The 17,168-nt window shown below is 48.8% G+C and overlaps 1 protein-coding gene across 1 annotated transcript in view; it reads right to left on the reverse strand.

Moving 5' to 3' along the window:
* Nucleotides 1-3,659: 3,659 nt before the first annotated feature.
* LOC120921618 overlaps nucleotides 3,660-17,168 on the reverse strand; it is a 43,327-nt gene continuing 29,818 nt past the window's right edge. Inside the window, exons 9-10 of the mRNA XM_040334126.1 lie at nucleotides 12,520-12,582; nucleotides 3,660-4,376 (exon numbers count right to left, since the gene is read on the reverse strand). Coding sequence (XP_040190060.1) covers nucleotides 12,551-12,582 — 32 coding nt within the window. The 3' untranslated portion in view covers nucleotides 3,660-4,376; nucleotides 12,520-12,550. The remainder of the gene's footprint in view (nucleotides 4,377-12,519; nucleotides 12,583-17,168) is intronic.

Genomic DNA, 17,168 nt, shown 5'->3' on the forward strand with positions numbered 1-17,168 from the left:
AGGTAGGTGAGTGTAATGGTCAGGTAAGTGAGTGTAATGGTCAGGTAAGTGAGTGTTATGGTCAGGTAGGTGAGTGTAATGGTCAGGTAGGTGAGTGTAATGGTCAGGTAGGTGAGTGTAATGGTCAGTGTATGTTGCACAATGCATTCCTAATCCCTGCAGTCTGAGCGAATCTGGCAGAATCGTCCATTTCTAGTCCCTTGGGGCTCATTTAGATAAGTCCCAACCTCTGTACAGAGCCGCTGGAAGGTTTAATTCTGTGTTGGCACTTTGCAAGAAATAAATTGCTCTTGTGTCGCGGTTTGGGCACTCGGGCTCAAAAAGGTTCGCCATCACTGGCCTAAATGTATAAAGAAAGATTATTTATTAACAACATTTTATAACAGAAACAAAGTAAAAACACTTTTTTTCAAAATTTTCAGTCTTTTTTTATTTATTTAGCAAAAAAATGAAAACCCCAGTGGTGAATAAATACCACCAAAAGAAATCTTTGGTTGTGTAAATAAAAAATAAAATATGTCATATGGGTACAGTATAGCATGGCTATGCAATTGTCATTCAAAATGTGATAGCGCTGAAAGCTAAAAATTGGCCTGGGCAGGAAGGGAGTAAAAGTGCCCTGTATTGAAGGGGTTAAAGTAAATCAGCGTGTTTTGGATGAACTTGTGGAAAATGTCTGAGATATTATCTCCCATAAATTGACAAGCTCTATTGCTCAAAATTATCATAAAAGTATCATAATCCCAATCCCCGGGGTTTAAAAATGTAAGGAATCTATCATCAAAAAAAAAGTAGCTAGAAGAGAGGGATCTGACCATGATCTATGGAGAAAAGAAACAACATGAATTTAAACATTGGAAACTGTAACCCCAAAGGGTCTAAATATGAACTTTTGGCAGTATTAAACCCAGAAGCAAACATTTATTATATTTCAATCCTTAGATGTGACGGTGTCAGTAGGGCAGTAGATGGTGTCAGTAGGGCAGTGAATGGTGTCAACAGGACAGTAGAAGGTGTCAGTAGAGCAGTAGATGGTGCTCCCACCTCCCCCCATCATCCAGGTCTTCCCTGCCTCTCCCCCCCAATCATCCTGGACTCCTCTATCTCTTCCCCCATTTTTATTATACAGGATTTATACGGTGCCAACAGTTTGTGCAGCAGTTTACAACATGAGGGCAGACAGTACAGATACAATACAATTCAATACATTAGATGGTGTCAGTAGAGCAGTGGGCGGTGTCAGTAGGGCAGTGGGCGATGTCAGTAGAGCAGTGGACGGTGTCACTAGAGAAGTGGATGGTGTCAGTAGAGCAGTTAACGGTGTCATTAGAGCAGTGGACGGTGTTAGTAGAGCAGTGGACGGTGTCAGTAAAGCAGTGGACGGTGTCAGTAGGGCAGTGGACAGTGTCAGTAGGGCAGTGGACAGTGTCAGTTGAGCAGTGGACAGTGTCAGTAGAGCAGTGGACGGTGTCAGTAGGGCAGTGGACAGTGTCAGTTGAGCAGTGGACAGTGTCAGTAGAGCAGTGGACAGTGTCAGTAGAGCAGTGGACGGTGTCAGTAGGGCAGTGGGCGGTGTCAGTAGAGCAGTGGACGATGTCAGTAGGGCAGTGGGCGGTGTCAGTAGGGCAGTGGGCGGTGTCAGTAGAGCAGTGGACGATGTCAGTAGGGCAGTGGACGGTGTCAGTAGACTAGTGGACAGTGTCTGTAAAGCAGACGTTGGTTTCAATAGGGCAGAGGATGGTGTGAGTATCTTTTTATTTTATAATTTTTTTAAAATTTTTAATTTTTTCAGTAGGGCAGTGGGCAGTGTCAGTAGAGCAGTGGACGGTGTCAGTAGGGTAGTGGACAGTGTCAGTAGAGCAGTGGGCGGTGTCAGTAGAGCAGTGGACGATGTCAGTAGGGCAGTGGACGATGTCAGTAGGGCAGTGGACAGTGTCAGTAGAGCAGTGGACAGTGTCAGTAGAGCAGTGGGCGGTGTCAGTAGAGCAGTGGACGATGTCAGTAGGGCAGTGGATGATGTCAGTAGGGCAGTGGACAGTGTCAGTAGACTAGTGGACAGTATCAGTAAAGCAGAGGTTGGTTTCAATAGGGCAGAGGATGGTGTGAGTATTTTTTTATTTTTTTTTATTTTTTACAATTTTATTCTATTTATTTAATGTTTTACTTTTACAGTTTTTTTAGGAGCCCCATTGGGGGGCTTTGGTGAAACATATCAGGGTTCTGAAAAGACCCACAATGTCTCATGTTTGGCCACTGAATGCCGGTGGGAGGGAGAGGAGAAGAAGCTGTCTTTCAGCTCCTGCAGGAGTAAAATGGAGAGGATACTTTCCTGTATATGCTGCCCCACTGCCCCTCCTGTCCAGAGCAACCCCTGACGCTATGCCAGGGACTGTGGGTGGGATACACTCTATTAGGCAGCAAGTGTCCCTGAAGTTGATGTGAAAAAAAAGCAGAAATGGAGTGTAAGGATTTGAGGACTTTGACCAGAGCCAAATTTTAATGTCTAGATGACTGGGTCAGAGCAACTACAAAACTGCAGCTCTTGTGGGATGTTCCCAGTCTGCAGTGGTCAGGACCGACCAAAAGTGGTCCAAGGAAGGAGAACGGGTGACAGGGTCATGGGTGGCCAAGGCTCATTGATGAGCAGCGAAGGTTGGCCCATGTAGTCCAATAGAAGAGCTACTGTCGCCCACATTTTTCAAAATGTGAATGCTGGTTCTGATAAAAAGGTGTCAGAACACACAGAGCAATGCAGTTTGTCGTGGATGGGGGCTGGGTAGCCGCAGACCGGTCAGGGTGCCCATGCTGATCGTGTCCACAGCCAAATGAGCCTACAATGGGCATGTGAGCATCAGAACTGGACCACAAAGCGATGGAAGAAGGTGGCCTGGTCTGATGAATTCAAGAATGGTTTGAGGAACACAAAAACAAGTTTGAGGTGTTGACCAAAATTCTCCAGATCTCAATGAAATTGAGCATCTGTGGAATGTTCCTCTTATCCTGCATTCTCTCTGCTGTAACAGCGCCACCTATGTAGGGAGGGTGAGCTACACCTACCTACAAGCTTCCAGCAGAGATGTTTTCCTATAGGCCAACTCATTTCCTCAGAGATGGTGGTTTTTATGACTCTGAGGGGTCGGACAGCCAACAGTATTATACTACCCCAGGCTGAAACCATGAAATGGCCTACTTGGTTTCTCAGACAAGGCCCCACATCCCAACTTACTGGACTTAAAGTATCTGCTACTGACCGCTTGGTGGCAGATACCAGAGCATACCTTCAGAGGTCTACTGGAGTCCATGCCATGATGGGTTATAGTGCGTGGTCATAACGATATGACTGATCGGTTATACGTAGTGGGAAATGGATAGAGAGGAGATACACTGGGGAAGGTATGAAGTGCTAGATAGGGGGATGATACAGGGAGGCCCGGAACGGAAAAGACACAAGGAACAAGTAGTGGAGGGCCGGGCATGACTAGGTGGAAAGGAGAGTCAGCAGAGGGTTATGTTGCAAAGGTTGAAGGGGAGTATTCAGGAGTAAAGTTCTAAAGGGGGAGGAGTGGTATAAGAGGTGGAGGCGGGGACTTCCGGAGGCAGTCGGTTGGTGAGAAACACAGAAGGAGGCAGTTTTCCCACCCACCCTCCCTATTGTTGTGTCTTTGTGTGTTTTTCATTTGTTTTCTGTATTTCAGAATCAATGGATTTCGGATCGTCATGGCAGTGGTGTAACGGCGGTGTCTTTGGTCTTTGATGGTGGCAGAAAACAGATGTGATGGAAGGTTATGGGGGGCTCATCAGTGGTATGGGCCCCTCTGGGGTATTCCAGTGGAACGGTGTCTGCTGGAATACAGTATTGGTTACACTGCGGAAAAAGGGGTTGTCTCCGAGCTGGGTCGGCTGGAGGCCTGGTATGGTAAAAAGGTCACGCAGTGTGGTGGTGGAAAATGTTAAGTTCGGAGGGCCGTCAAAGACCAACAGGCTGTGTGTTTAAAGTTGTCGTTACAAAGGTTAATTTGGAAATTATTAAAATATTTTGGTTAATAAAAAAAGGCTGCCATGGCCATTTATACTCCAAACTCTTGTCTGGTCTTATTATTTGATGGTGGTATGGGTATGTAAGGTGGGTGGTAAGAAGTTGGGGATATGGGACTACTATCTTGACTACACTGGTAAGGTGTCATCATGGAGCTGTGAAGCAATTTTCCAGGTTCTTGGTGGGTTTGGTCTTTGCGATTGGTGCCGGATATCTGGAATTATAATGGAGATTCATCACAGGACAGAAGATGATGGAGGAGTTCATATCCACAGTTCGTCCTTCAGGCTCCAGACTGTGAAATGAGGATATTGCTGGAATTCGGGGAGATGTCACATCGCTAAGAAGAAAAACAAGAGAAAAGTTAGATTTCATACTGAGCAGCAATTATCAGACTGTCCCGGCCAGTAGTGTATTTAGGTTTTGTGCTGCCCTAGGCCTGACTAAACTCGTGCACCTCCTAATTTAAATATGTCCCACCCCTTCCTGTCAAAGCCACACCCATTTCTGTTTAAGACCCACTCTGACATTTTCAAGTGGGGACACTAGTTCTTTTGGTCGGGGGGTCGGGGACATTGCATTCCCTTAATTTGCATAGATTTCCTCTCACTTCCTGTTTGGCTATGAAGCAGGACGTGAAGGGAAATCTCTGCAATGGGACAGGGATAGTAAAAAATAAACTGACTGGGGCTATAACCCTCCCTTACTCCAGGGGTCTTCAAACTACAGCCCTCCAGGTGTTCAGGAACTACAATTCCCATCATGCCTAGACATGTCTGTGAATGTCAGTGTGTTACAATGGGATGTGTAGTTCTACAACAGCTGGAGGGCCGTAGTTTGAGGATCCCTGCCTTACTCTATCCAAAATGAAAAAAAAAGTGTTGCCTATAGTTCTACTTTAACCAAAAGTTTCTGATAATCTCATGGAGAGGACTAAAGATATAACCATGCCAATGGTGCAGCAGAAAACATAGAGCACAGTGAGGAAGGTTTGTGGTCCAGGATGATAGGACAGTCAAAATTAGAAGCAGGTGTAGTGCAAGCCGGCGAGGACGCTTTACGTGCTGCCCCCTGCAAAGTGCTGCCCTAGGCCTGGGCCTTGTTGGCCTAGGCCAGGATACAGCGTTGGTCCCGGCACTGGAAGGAACCTCTTGGCCTTGCTTGGGTTCTGAAACTGTCATCTCAGTCATTGACTACAGATACATTTCCTGTCATTCACTGGGGTATCTATAACAGTGTTGCCAACCGTCAGTATTTTTACTGGCAGCCAGTAAAAAACAGGCAATTTTCTCCTGCCAGTAAAAGCAAAAAGTTGCCAGTAAAATATATGGCTGTGACACTCAGCTTGGTCTGGAGCTGAGAGCCTACTACAGTGTGATCAGAGGGTCTGGCGGAGGCGGTGACTTAGCATGTTGCGTGACGTCATGGTGCAATGGAGCTAAGCAGAGCGGTCAGAGCCTCGTGTGTGGGTCTGCGGTATGGGAGCAAGGCAGGCTGGGACCGGGACCGCCAGTGCTGTTTAGACTGGAGGGGACTGAAGGGACCACTAGGCTTGGAGAGAGACCGTCACTGTGACTCAGGAGGGGACGTGTTGTGTCAGTGAAGTCTCATCATCATCTGTGCTATTACACATTGATGTCAGTGTCACTGTGAGAGTCAATTTTATGTGTGTGTGTGCCGCCCATTCTAATTTCTTGCCCTCCTGGGCCCGGTCCCTGAGTTACTTACTTATCAAAAATAAAATAGGAAATACATTTTTTTGCCTTATTATCTACCTTAAATCATATTGCTAAATGCATATTTTATTTGTTTGTAGCCTAAATACAGTAATTTGCACTTAAAACTGTAATTTTGTAACTTTTGGAAATGCCAGTAAAAACTTGGCTGTTGTGTCAGTAAATTTCAATCTGGTAGGTTGGCAACACTGATCTATACCTGTAATATAGCACAGGGAAAGACTTGCTTAGGAGGTAATTGCACAAAGTTTTGTCACACACTGCCCTCTATGGGAGTCCACCCTTATGTGCTTTACGTCTAGAGGAAAAACAATTTCATCTCCAAATACAAAAAGGTTTCTTCACAGTAAGAGATGTGAAAATGTGGAACAGACTCCCTCCAGAGGTGGTTCTGGCCAGATCAGTAGATTGCTATAAGAAAGTCCTGGATTCTTTCCTAAATGTACAGAATATAACTGAGTACTGACATTTGTAGGTAAAGTTGATCCAAGGAAAATCTGATTGCCTCTCGGGGGATCAGGAAGGAATTTTTTCTCCTGCTGTAGCAAATTGGATCTCATGTGGGTATAGAGTTGGGTATATGGGATCGTATGATAATTTTTTTATTTTTTTTTATGGTTGAACTGGATGGACTTGTGTCTTTTTTCCAACCTGACTAACTATGTAACTATGTAATACAGGACCCAAGTGGTCCATGGGCTCCTCTCTGCTCTATCCTTGCCTCGCCACACTTATGGACCGCATGTCACACATCTGCTACTCTCTATAGATCTCCTGAGGGGGAACTCAACGTGTTCTAAAGAGAAGGTAGCCAGACCTGGTCACCTTCACCCCTGGATGCCTGGTCCCTGCTGCTCCATAGGTGGCTCTGACCCTCTTTCTTCTCTGGACCTCTCTGTAGTCCATGGGTTCCTCATCACTCTATCCTTGCCTCACCACATGGACAGCATGTGACTCACCTGTCACTCACTCTAGATCTCAAGAGGATGCATCTTTTAATGGGAAGGTAACCAGATCTGGTCACCTTCACCCCTGGTTAGGGATGAGCCGAACACCCCCCTGTTCGGTTCGCACCAGAACTTGCGAACACACCAAACGTTTGTGTGAACTTTAGAACCTTATTAAAGTCTATGGGACTCGAACATTTGAAATCTAAAGTGTTAATTTTAAAGGCTAATATGCAAGTTATTGTCCTAAAAAGTGTTTGGGGACCCGGGTCCTGTCCCAGGAAACATGTATCAATGCAAAAAAAGTTTTAAAAACGGTTGTTTTTTCAGGAGCAGTGAATTTAATAATGCTAAAAGTGAAAAAATAAAAGTGAAATATTACTTTAAACTTCGTACCTAGGGGGGGTGTAAAGTTAGCATGTAAAATATCGCATGTTTCCCGTACATAGAACTACATAGAACTGTCCCTGCACAAAGTGTCATTTCTGAAAGGAAAAAAAGTATTTTAAAACTGACTTGCGGCTCTAATGAATTGTCGGCTCTGGCAATTCACAGAGAATTCATTCATAAAAAATAAAATAAAAATAGCGTGGGGGTCCCCCCAAATTCCATTACCAGGCCCTTCAGGTCTGGAATGGATATTAAGGGGAACCCCACCGTCAATTTAAAAAAAAATCACGTGGGGTTCCCCCCAAATATCAATTCCAGACCCTTAAGGTCTGGTGTGGATTTTAAGGGGAACTCCACCCCAAATAAAAAAAAAAAATGGCGTGGAGTTCCCCCAAAAATCCACACCAGACCCCTTATCCGAGCAGGTTAACCTGGCCGGCCACAGAAAAGAGGGGGGAGCAGAGTGCGCCCCCCTCTCCTGAACCGTACCAGGCCACATGCCCTCAACATGGGGAGGATGTCCCCATGTTGATGGGGACAAGGGCCTCATCCCCCTTAGGCCTAGTACACACGAGAGGATTTATCCGCGGATACGGCCAAAATCCCCTCGCGATGACGTGTCGCGCCGTCGCCGCGGCGACGAGCGCGACGCTGTCATATAAGGAATTCCACGCATGCGTCGAATCATTACGACGCATGCGGGGGATCCCTTCGGACGGATTGATCCGGTGAGTCTGTACAGACCAGCGGATCAATCCGTTGGGATCGATTCAAGCGGATAGATTTGTAGACATGTCTACAAATTTTTATCTGCTGGAATCGTGAAATTCCCGCGGATAAATATCCGCAGGAATGTACACACCATAGAATCTATCCGCTGAAACCGATCCGCTGAGATTTTTCAGTGGATGGATTCTATGGTGTGTACGGGGCCTGACCCGGTGGTTGTGGGGGTCTGCGGGCGGGGGGATTATCAGAATCTGGAAGACCCCCTTTAAAAAAAGGGAAACCCCAGATCCCCCCCTATGTGAATTGGTAATGGGGTACATTGTACCGCTACCATTTCACGAAGGAAGTGTAAATAGTTGGAAAAAACACACACACACCGTAGAAAAAAGTCCTTTATTAATAAAAAAAAAAAATCCAGAGGTGGTAATCCACTCTCGGTCCCGGCTTCCTGCTCCAACGTTGTCTGTTTCCAGCGATGGGCGATCTCCGGTCCAGCGATGAGAAGATCCATCCATCCAGAGCGCAGCATCGCCGACCTCCTCTCACCGCTGGACACAGCCCAGCGAATGACGCGGGTGAAGCGTTGACATTTCTTATATAGGGGAGGCGGGGCCACCTGTCACGTGACCCCGCACCCTCTGACGCACACTCTGCTACGTCACTGGGAAAGCCGGTCTTCCCCCTTGCGTCAGAGGTGCACAAGACGGGTTGCCCGCCTCCCCTATATAAGAAATGTCACAGCTTCAGCCGCGTCATTCGTGTCCAGCGGTGAGAGGAAGTCGGCGTGGCTGCGCTCTGGATGGATGGGTCTTCTCATCGCTGGAGCGGAGATCACCCGCACCCGTCGCTGGATCAGGACAACGTTGGAGCAGGAAGCCGCGACCGAAAGTGGATTACCACCGCTGGATTTTTTTTTTTTTTTATTAATAAAGGACTTTTTCCTACGGTGCGTGTGTGTGTTTTTTCCAACTATTTACACTTCCTTCGTGAAATGGTAGGGGTACGATGTACCCCATTACCAATTCACATAGGGGGGGGCCCCTTTGTTTATTTCACATGCTAACTTTACACCCCCCCAGGTACGAAATTTAAAGGAATATTTCACTTTTATTGTTTCACTTTTAGCATTATTAAAATCACTGCTCCCGAAAAAACGTCCGTTTTTTAAACTTTTTTTGCATTGATACATGTCCCCTGGGACAGGACCCGGGTCCCCAAACACTTTTTAGGACAATAAATTGCATATTAGCCTTTAAAATTAGCACTTTAGATTTCTCCCATAGACTTTAACAGGGTGTTCCGCGGCTTTTCGAATTTGCCGGGAACACCCCAGGCAATGTTCAAGTCGAACATGAGTTCGACTCGAACTCGAAGCTCATCCCTAGCCCTGGTTGCTTGGTCCTTGCTGCTTCTTAGGTGACCCTGACCCTCTCTCTACTCTGGACCTCTATGTAGTCCATGGGCTCCTCATCTCTCTATCCTTGCCTCACCACATGGATAGCATGCCACACATCTGCTACCCTCTATAGATCTTCTGAGGAGGAACTCAACATTTTTTAATGGGAAGGTAGCCAGACCTGGTCACCTTGATCCCTGGTTCCCTGGTCCCTGCTGCTTCGTAGATGGCCCTGGCCCCCTCTCTACCCTACTCGTAAGCGACATACAATGAAATGGTAACTTCACAGAATATGTGGTACAAACATAGTAACATACATATGATCGCTAATTAGTGGTATCTGAACTAAAGGTAAGTAATCTGAGAATTATGACACAGGAACAACTCTGTAAATATACAAGGTACCCAGATACCTAGGGGGTGTGAGACTAGGGCTTTGCCTTGACGGGTCAACTGATCACTTACAGTACAATTCGGTTTACCCCCGGTACCCTTGGAGAATTTGGGTATACGTACATGGGGAAAGAGTACTGCAGGGTGGCCAATTTGGGTTGAAACATACCAGATTTTGAGTTTAAATGGAAGAAAATGGGCATAGGAGAAAAAGGAAAGAAAGAGAGAGATTGGGGGGAGGGAATGGGGGGAGGGAGGGGGTTAAGGTGAAGTGGGGGGGTAGAAGTCCACCTAGAGAGCGAGGGCCACTCTCAGTCCGCCAAACCGTCTGATGGCCATGGTTTGAAACAAGAGCCTCTGGCAGTCAATAGGGCCAGACTATGTATCGCGGAGGCATTGCTCTGAGAAGCGGAACTGGGTCCTCTGCAGTCAGGTTTAGCCTCTCCTTTCCTCCCGAAGTATTAACATTCCTTTCAGGTAGATATTCTTTAATGGAGTGATCAGTGTACACGGTTGTCATCAACTGTTGAACTCTTTACTGAGCTCTTATTGCAACCAAATAAACAACAGAAATGCTCAATTCCAATATTCAGGTGGTGGTCTCTCATATCGTTATCAGCTTGTGAGTGGAGACAGGTATTTGCTACCCAACTTGGAATAAATGCACATGGAGACCATGGAATGCAGCACAATATATCACCACAAAGTTCCAACAAGGTGGCAACAGGACCTGAAGCACTCAGCTGAACAATTCTGTGGTTCCTTACAGAGGGACCCAAGGACACATTAGTAAGCTTACGACACCCGACAGCATCTGGCGAAGGAGGCGGCTGGTAGGTAGTGCCGCCACAAGGCAAAAGAAGGTCCTGGATGGAGGTCTCAGGCATGAGGTCCCTACTCTGTCCCTCCTCCACTCAAACCATTCCTTATGCTAGACTCTCACCAGTGGGTATCTGCCCCTGCCCCAGTGGGTATCTGCCCCTGCCCCAGTGGGTATCTGCCCTTGACCAATGCGCAGTGGCATCAAAGTGGAAGGCTTCTTCTCTGATGACGGCTACAGAGGCCTTAGAGGAACAAGAGTTGCTCTTATCCTGCATTCTCTCTGCTGTAACAGCGCCACCTATGTAGGGGGGGCTGAACTACACCTACCTACAAGCTTCCAGCAGAGATGTTTTCCTATAGGCCAACTCATTTCCTCAGATATGGTGGTTTTTATGACTCTGAGGGGTTGGACAGCCAACAGCATTATACTACCCCAGGCTGGAGGAACCATGAAATGGTCTACTTGGTTTCTCTCATTCACCAACTCTCTGAGGAGACACAAGACATGACCTCTTACCCATCATTCATTATTAGTATAACTTTTTATTTTTGTTTTAAGGACTTACGAGATTCACTATTTCATTTTATTTTATTTTTCACTAGGGCTGGGGAAAAAATCGATTTGAATCTTGAATCGAGTTGCGAGAGCAAATCGATTAAGATTTTGACCGAAAGGAGTATTTTTTGGGGTATTTTTTTCTCCATAGGACCGGCGCTCCACGGACTAGGCCGATGCCACGGCCTCGCCTAAAAAATCATACCCGCAGCTCGCCGTGATCCTGGCAAAAGGCTGCGAGGATGGACGCCATTTGTGGGCTTTTCCCAGGATTGCGGCGAGCTGCGGGCAGGATTTTTTAGGCGAGGCCGCGGCTTCGGCCTAGTCCGCGGCCTTTCCCAGGATCGTGGAGGACTGGGCCGAAGCCGTGGCCTCACCTAAAAAATCCTGCCCGCAGCTCGCCGCAATCCTGGAAAAAGGCTGCGAGGGGCGTCCAACCTAAAAACGTAGGACCCGGTGTCCATCGGGAAAAAAAAACTTGGTTCGAATCATGAATCAAGTTTTTTTTTTTAAATCACCGATTTTTTGGGGGCCAAAATCACCCAGCTCTATTTTTCACATATTAGTCAACAGGGCAGCCATCACAAAATGTGGGGCCCCTTACAAAGCTTCAGGCAGGGCCCCCCTGGAGCAGAGATCCCGGGGGGGGGGGGGGGGGGTGACGAAAAAAACAAAGTGTAATTTTTTCTCTCCTTCTCTGCTGACGCAAGATAATAAGTGGGGGGGGGGGGGGTGGGCCCTGGGGTGTAATGCAAAAAAATAAACAGGAGGTGGGCCAGCTGGGCCTGTGAGGGGACCACCGGGTCCCTTACAGGTGTAATGCAAATTTTTTTTTTTTTTAATAGTAATAAAAAAAAGGGAGGAGGCCAGCCGGGCCTGTAAGGGCCCCTGGGGACCATCGGGTCCCTTACAGGTGTAATGCAAAAAAAATCAAATAAATGGAAAAACAAATTAAAAAATTATTAAAATTAAAAAAAACGGGAGGTGGGCCAGCTGGGCCTGTAAGGGGCCCTGGGGACCATTGGGGACCTTACAGGTGTAATGCAAAAAAATAAACAGGAGGTGGGCCAGCCGGGCCTGTAAGGGACCCTGGGTACCATTGGGGACCTTACAGGTGTAATGCAAAAACAATCTAAATAATAATAAAAAAAAATTAAATGGGAGGGGGGCCATCGGGCCCCTTACAGGTGTAATGCCTGTACCCCCCTGATGGATGTGTCCATCCTTTTAGCTTCTACATTTGGAAGCCATGACTGGAAACCAGTATACTGAAAGCTGGGAAGGGTTAGATGGGCTCACGTATATTTTTTCTTATAAGCTCCACCAAAAAAGTTTACCGGGTTGAGATAAATCTGTCTCCCAACTGGTTTTATTTATGAAGGTGTCTGCGGGAAGAAGTGTTGTGAGTGGTCTGTGCTGTGCCACCGAGCAGCCAATCAGATTCTCAGACTGCAAAGGGAGAATAAGGCAACAAATATGGGCTCTCCAATAACCTACCTTCCCCCGGCACTCACCTTTTGCTCTCCGCTCCGACAAATTGACCGTCTACTCCTTCTCTACTCCATCCCTGCTTCTTCCTAAAAGTTCAAACAAAAGAAAGAAGAAATGTTAGTAAATAGCAGAGTGTGCAGAGATGTGTTTACAGAAATATACCCGCAGAAGCGTAAGCATTTTCCCAAGTACTTGTACTCGGGGAAAATGCTCCGATACTTCACCCGATACCTGACTTTCCCTGTATCCTCCTTCAGTTCCCCCCATCCATTCTGCTCTCCCCCTCCACGCTCCGTGTCCCCCCTCCATGCCACTGCTATCCTCCTGGGTTCTGCTCTCCCCCACCATGCTCTGTGTCCCCCCTTCTGTACCGCTGCTATCCTCCTTGGCTCTGCGCTCCCCCTCCATGCTTTATGTCCCCCCTCCGTGCCGCTGCTCTCCCCCTCCGTGCCGCTGCTCTCCCCCTCCGTGCCTCTGCTGTCCCATTCCGTGCTGCTGCTGTCCCCCACTGTCCCGCTGCTGTCACCACCCTCCGTGCCGCTCCTCTCCCCCTCCGTGCCTCTGCTGTCCCATTCCGTGCCGCTGTTGTCCCCCACTGTCCCGCTGCTGTCACCCTCCGTGCCGCTCCTCTCCCCCTCCGTGCCTCTGCTGTCCCATTCCATGCCGCTGTTGTCCCCCACTGTCCCGCTGCTGTCACCCTCCGTGCCGCTGCTCTCCCCCTCCGTGCCTCTGCTGTCCCATTCCGTGCCGCTGCTGTCCCCCACTGTCCCGCTGCTGTCACCCTCCATGCCGCTCCTCTCCTCCTCCGTGCCTCTGCTGTCCCATTCCGTGCCGCTGTTGTCCCCCACTGTCCCGCTGCTGTCACCGTCCGTGCCGCTCCTCTCCCCCTCCGTGCCTCTGCTGTCCCATTCCGTGCCGCTGTTGTCCCCCACTGTCCCGCTGCTGTCACCCTCCGTGCCGCTCCTCTCCCCCTCCGTGCCTCTGCTGTCCCATTCCATGCCGCTGTTGTCCCCCACTGTCCCGCTGCTGTCACCCTCCGTGCAGCTGCTCTCCCCCTCCGTGCCTCTGCTGTCCCATTCCGTGCCGCTGCTGTCCCCCACTGTCCCGCTGCTGTCACCCTCCATGCCGCTCCTCTCCTCCTCCGTGCCTCTGCTGTCCCATTCCGTGCCGCTGTTGTCCCCCACTGTCCCGCTGCTGTCACCCTCCATGCCGCTCCTCTCCCCCTCCATGCCTCTGCTGTTCCATTCGGTGCCGCTGTTGTCCCCCACTATCCCGCTGTTGTCACCCTCCATGCTGCTCCTCTCCGCCTCCGTGCCTCTGCTGTCCTATTCCGTGCTGCTGTTGTCCCCCACTGTCCCGCTGCTGTCACCCTCCGTGCCGCTCCTCTCCCCCTCCGTGCCTCTGCTGTCCCATTCCATGCCGCTGTTGTCCCCCACTGTCCCGCTGCTGTCACCCTCCGTGCCGCTGCTCTCCCCCTCCGTGCCTCTGCTGTCCCATTCCGTGCCGCTGCTGTCCCCCACTGTCCCGCTGCTGTCACCCTCCATGCCGCTCCTCTCCCCCTCCATGCCTCTGCTGTCCCATTCCGTGCCGCTGTTGTCCCCCACTGTCCCGCTGCTGTCACCCTCTGTGCCGCTCCTCTCCCCCTCCATGCCTCTGCCCTTCCATTCGGTGCCGCTGTTGTCCCCCACTATCCCGCTGTTGTCACCCTCCATGCCGCTCCTCTCCCCCTCCGTGCCTCTGCTGTCCCATTCCGTGCTGCTGTTGCCCCCCACTGTCCCGCTGCTGTCACCCTCCGTGCCGCTCCTCTCCCCCTCCGTGCCTCTGCTTTCCCATTCCGTGCCGCTGTTGTCCCCCACTGTCCCGCTGCTGTCACCCTCCGTGCCGCTCCTCTCCCCCTCCGTGCCTCTGCTGTCCCATTCCATGCCGCTGTTGTCCCCCACTGTCCCGTTGTTGTCACCCTCCGTGCTGCTCCTCTCCCCCTCTGTGCCTCTGCTGTGCCATTCCGTGCCGCTGTTGTCCCCCACTGTCCCGCTGCAGTCACCCTCCGTGCTGCTCCTCTCCCCCTCCGTGCCTCTCCTCTCCCCCTCCGTGCCTCTGCTGTCCCATTTCGTGCCGCTGTTGTCCCCCACTGTCCCGCTGTTGTCACCCTCCGTGCCGCTGCTGTCACCCTCCGTGCCGCAGCTGTCCCCCTCCGTGTCGCAGCTGTCCCCCTCCGTGCGGCAGCTGTCCCCCTCCGTGCTGCAGCTGTCCTCCTTCATGTTCCGCTCTCCCCCTCCGTGCCGCAGCTGTCCCCCCTCTGTGGTGTCACTCTCCATGTCCTCCTCCTCCACCCCCTCTGTCAGGATGGAGAGCGGCGGTAGGCGCCGCTGAACCCAGCTCCTACCTTTTCCGAATGAACAGTGATCACTGACTCTGTTCATTCATATAACTGAAACATCGTAACCTGTGTTTACAATGTTTCAGTTTATGAATGGAGAGGAGCCTCTGTCTTCTCTCCATTCATTTTCAGTGCAGTTGAGAAAGGGACTGTCCTTAGTCCCTTTCTCTGTCTCAAAGGGGAGATATCATCGGTCTGTTAAGACCCTTGATATCTCACCAACAGGGCTGAGTAAAAAAAAAATTCCAATAAATAATTAAAAAATTAAAATGTAATTAATAATAATAATAAAAAAACACTGGCCTAGATTCAAGAAGCAATTGCGCCTGTGTAACCATAGGTTACACAGTGCAATTGCTTACTTGCCCCGGCGTTACGAATGCTCCTGATTCAGGAACCTCGTTACGCCGACTGCAGCCTAAGATATGCGCGGCATAAGGCTCTTATGCCCTCATATCTTAGGCTGCATTCTTGCGATGGCCGCTAGGTGGCGTTGCCGTTGTGCTCAGCGTATAGTATGCAAATTGCATACTAACGCCGATTCACAACGTTGCGCGAGCCCTGCGTACGCAATTTACGTCGTTTCCGTATGGCGGTTTTTGCGTAAGGCTTCCCCTGCTATTAGCAGGGGCAGCCAATGTTACGTATACCCGTCGTTCCCGCGTCGCGAAATTTGAATTTTACGTAGTTTGCGTAATTGATTAGTGAATGGCGTTGGACGCCATTCACGTTCACTTTGAAGCAAATGACGTCCTTGCGACGTCATTTGCCGCAATGCACGTCGGGAAAGTTTCCAGACGGAGCATGCGCTCTACGATCGGCGCGGGAGCGCGCCTAATTTAAATGATTCCCGCCCCCTACGGGATGATTTAAATTGCGCGCGCTTACGCCGGGCTTCTGCTCCGTGAATCGAGGGCAAAAACGTTGCCCTGCGCCTCCGTAAAAAAAACGCAATTCTTACTGAATCCGGGCCACTGACACTACCCCCCCCCCCTAAAAAAAATAAAAAAATCACTGTAAAAAAAATATAGTAAAAAAAAAAATTGTGTAAAAAAAATAAAAAAAACTGCCACTGTCACATGACATTTAAAAAAAAGTATCGGTATTCGGTATCGGCGAGTACTTGAAAAAAAGTATCGGTACTCGTACTCGGTCTCAAAAAAGAGTAGTGTGAAGTATACAATGTACAACACAGCGTACTAGACATGTGCAGAACAAAAACATTTGTTTAGCTTTGTTTTTATTCATCATTTGCATAAATTAGTTTAGTTACATTAGTTTCATTTGTTTTATTCGTTTTCAGGATTCGTTTTGTTTATTCGTTTTTTTTAAATCGATTTTTCTAATAGTTTTCGAATTTGGATAGTTTTCAAATCAATTTCTAATACTTTTCGAATTCAAATATTTTTCCAATTTCCAAAAAGAGTAAAATAGTATAGAAAATAAAGGAATAGAATAGGAGACTTTTTTTTTTCTATTGTATTCCTTAATTTTCTATTCTATTTTATTCTCTTTGGCCCAGATTCTCAAAGGGCTTACGACGGCGCAACGCCATTTGCGCCGTCGTAAGTCCTAATCTGGGCCGTCGTATCTATGCGCCCGATTCTTAGAATCAGTTACGCATAGATATCCCTTAGATCTGACAGGCGTAAGGCTCTTACGCTGTCGGATCTTAAATGCAATTTTTTTTCCCGCCGCTAGGTGTCGCCTCCGTCGTTTTCTCCGTCGTCTATGCAAATTAGCTATTTACGCAAGATTCCCCGAACGTACGCGCGGACGACGCAGTGAATTTACGACGTTTACGTAAGCGTAAACTTGCCCCTGCTATATGAGGGGCAAGTTTACGAAGGTCCGTCGTATGCCATGTTAAGTATGGCGTCGGGTCCGCGTCGGCTTTTTCCGCCGCTTACGTCGTTTTCCTAAGTCGTCCGCGAATACGAGTTTACGTCAATGACGCTCACGTCGGCGTCATTGACGTTTTCCGTCGTGAGCTGGAGCATGCGCACTGGGCTATTTTTCAGCCCGGCGCATGCGCAGTTCGATCGGCGCGGGGGCGCGCTTAATTTAAATACAAGCCGCCCCCTTTGAATTACGCGGCCTTAGGCCGGGCCATTTACACTACGCCGCCGCAAATTACGGAGCAAGTGCTTGGAGAATACGGCACTTGCCCCAGTAATTTGCGGCGGCGTAGTGTAAATAGCTTACGCTACGCCGCCGCAGATTCTACCAGAATCTGGCCCATAGAGAATTGCAAAACTATTTGAATTCCCTGTAAGTATTCGAAAACAATATTCA

The sequence above is a fragment of the Rana temporaria genome (assembly GCF_905171775.1).
Source record: "Rana temporaria chromosome 2 unlocalized genomic scaffold, aRanTem1.1 chr2j, whole genome shotgun sequence".
Taxonomy (NCBI): domain Eukaryota; kingdom Metazoa; phylum Chordata; class Amphibia; order Anura; family Ranidae; genus Rana; species Rana temporaria.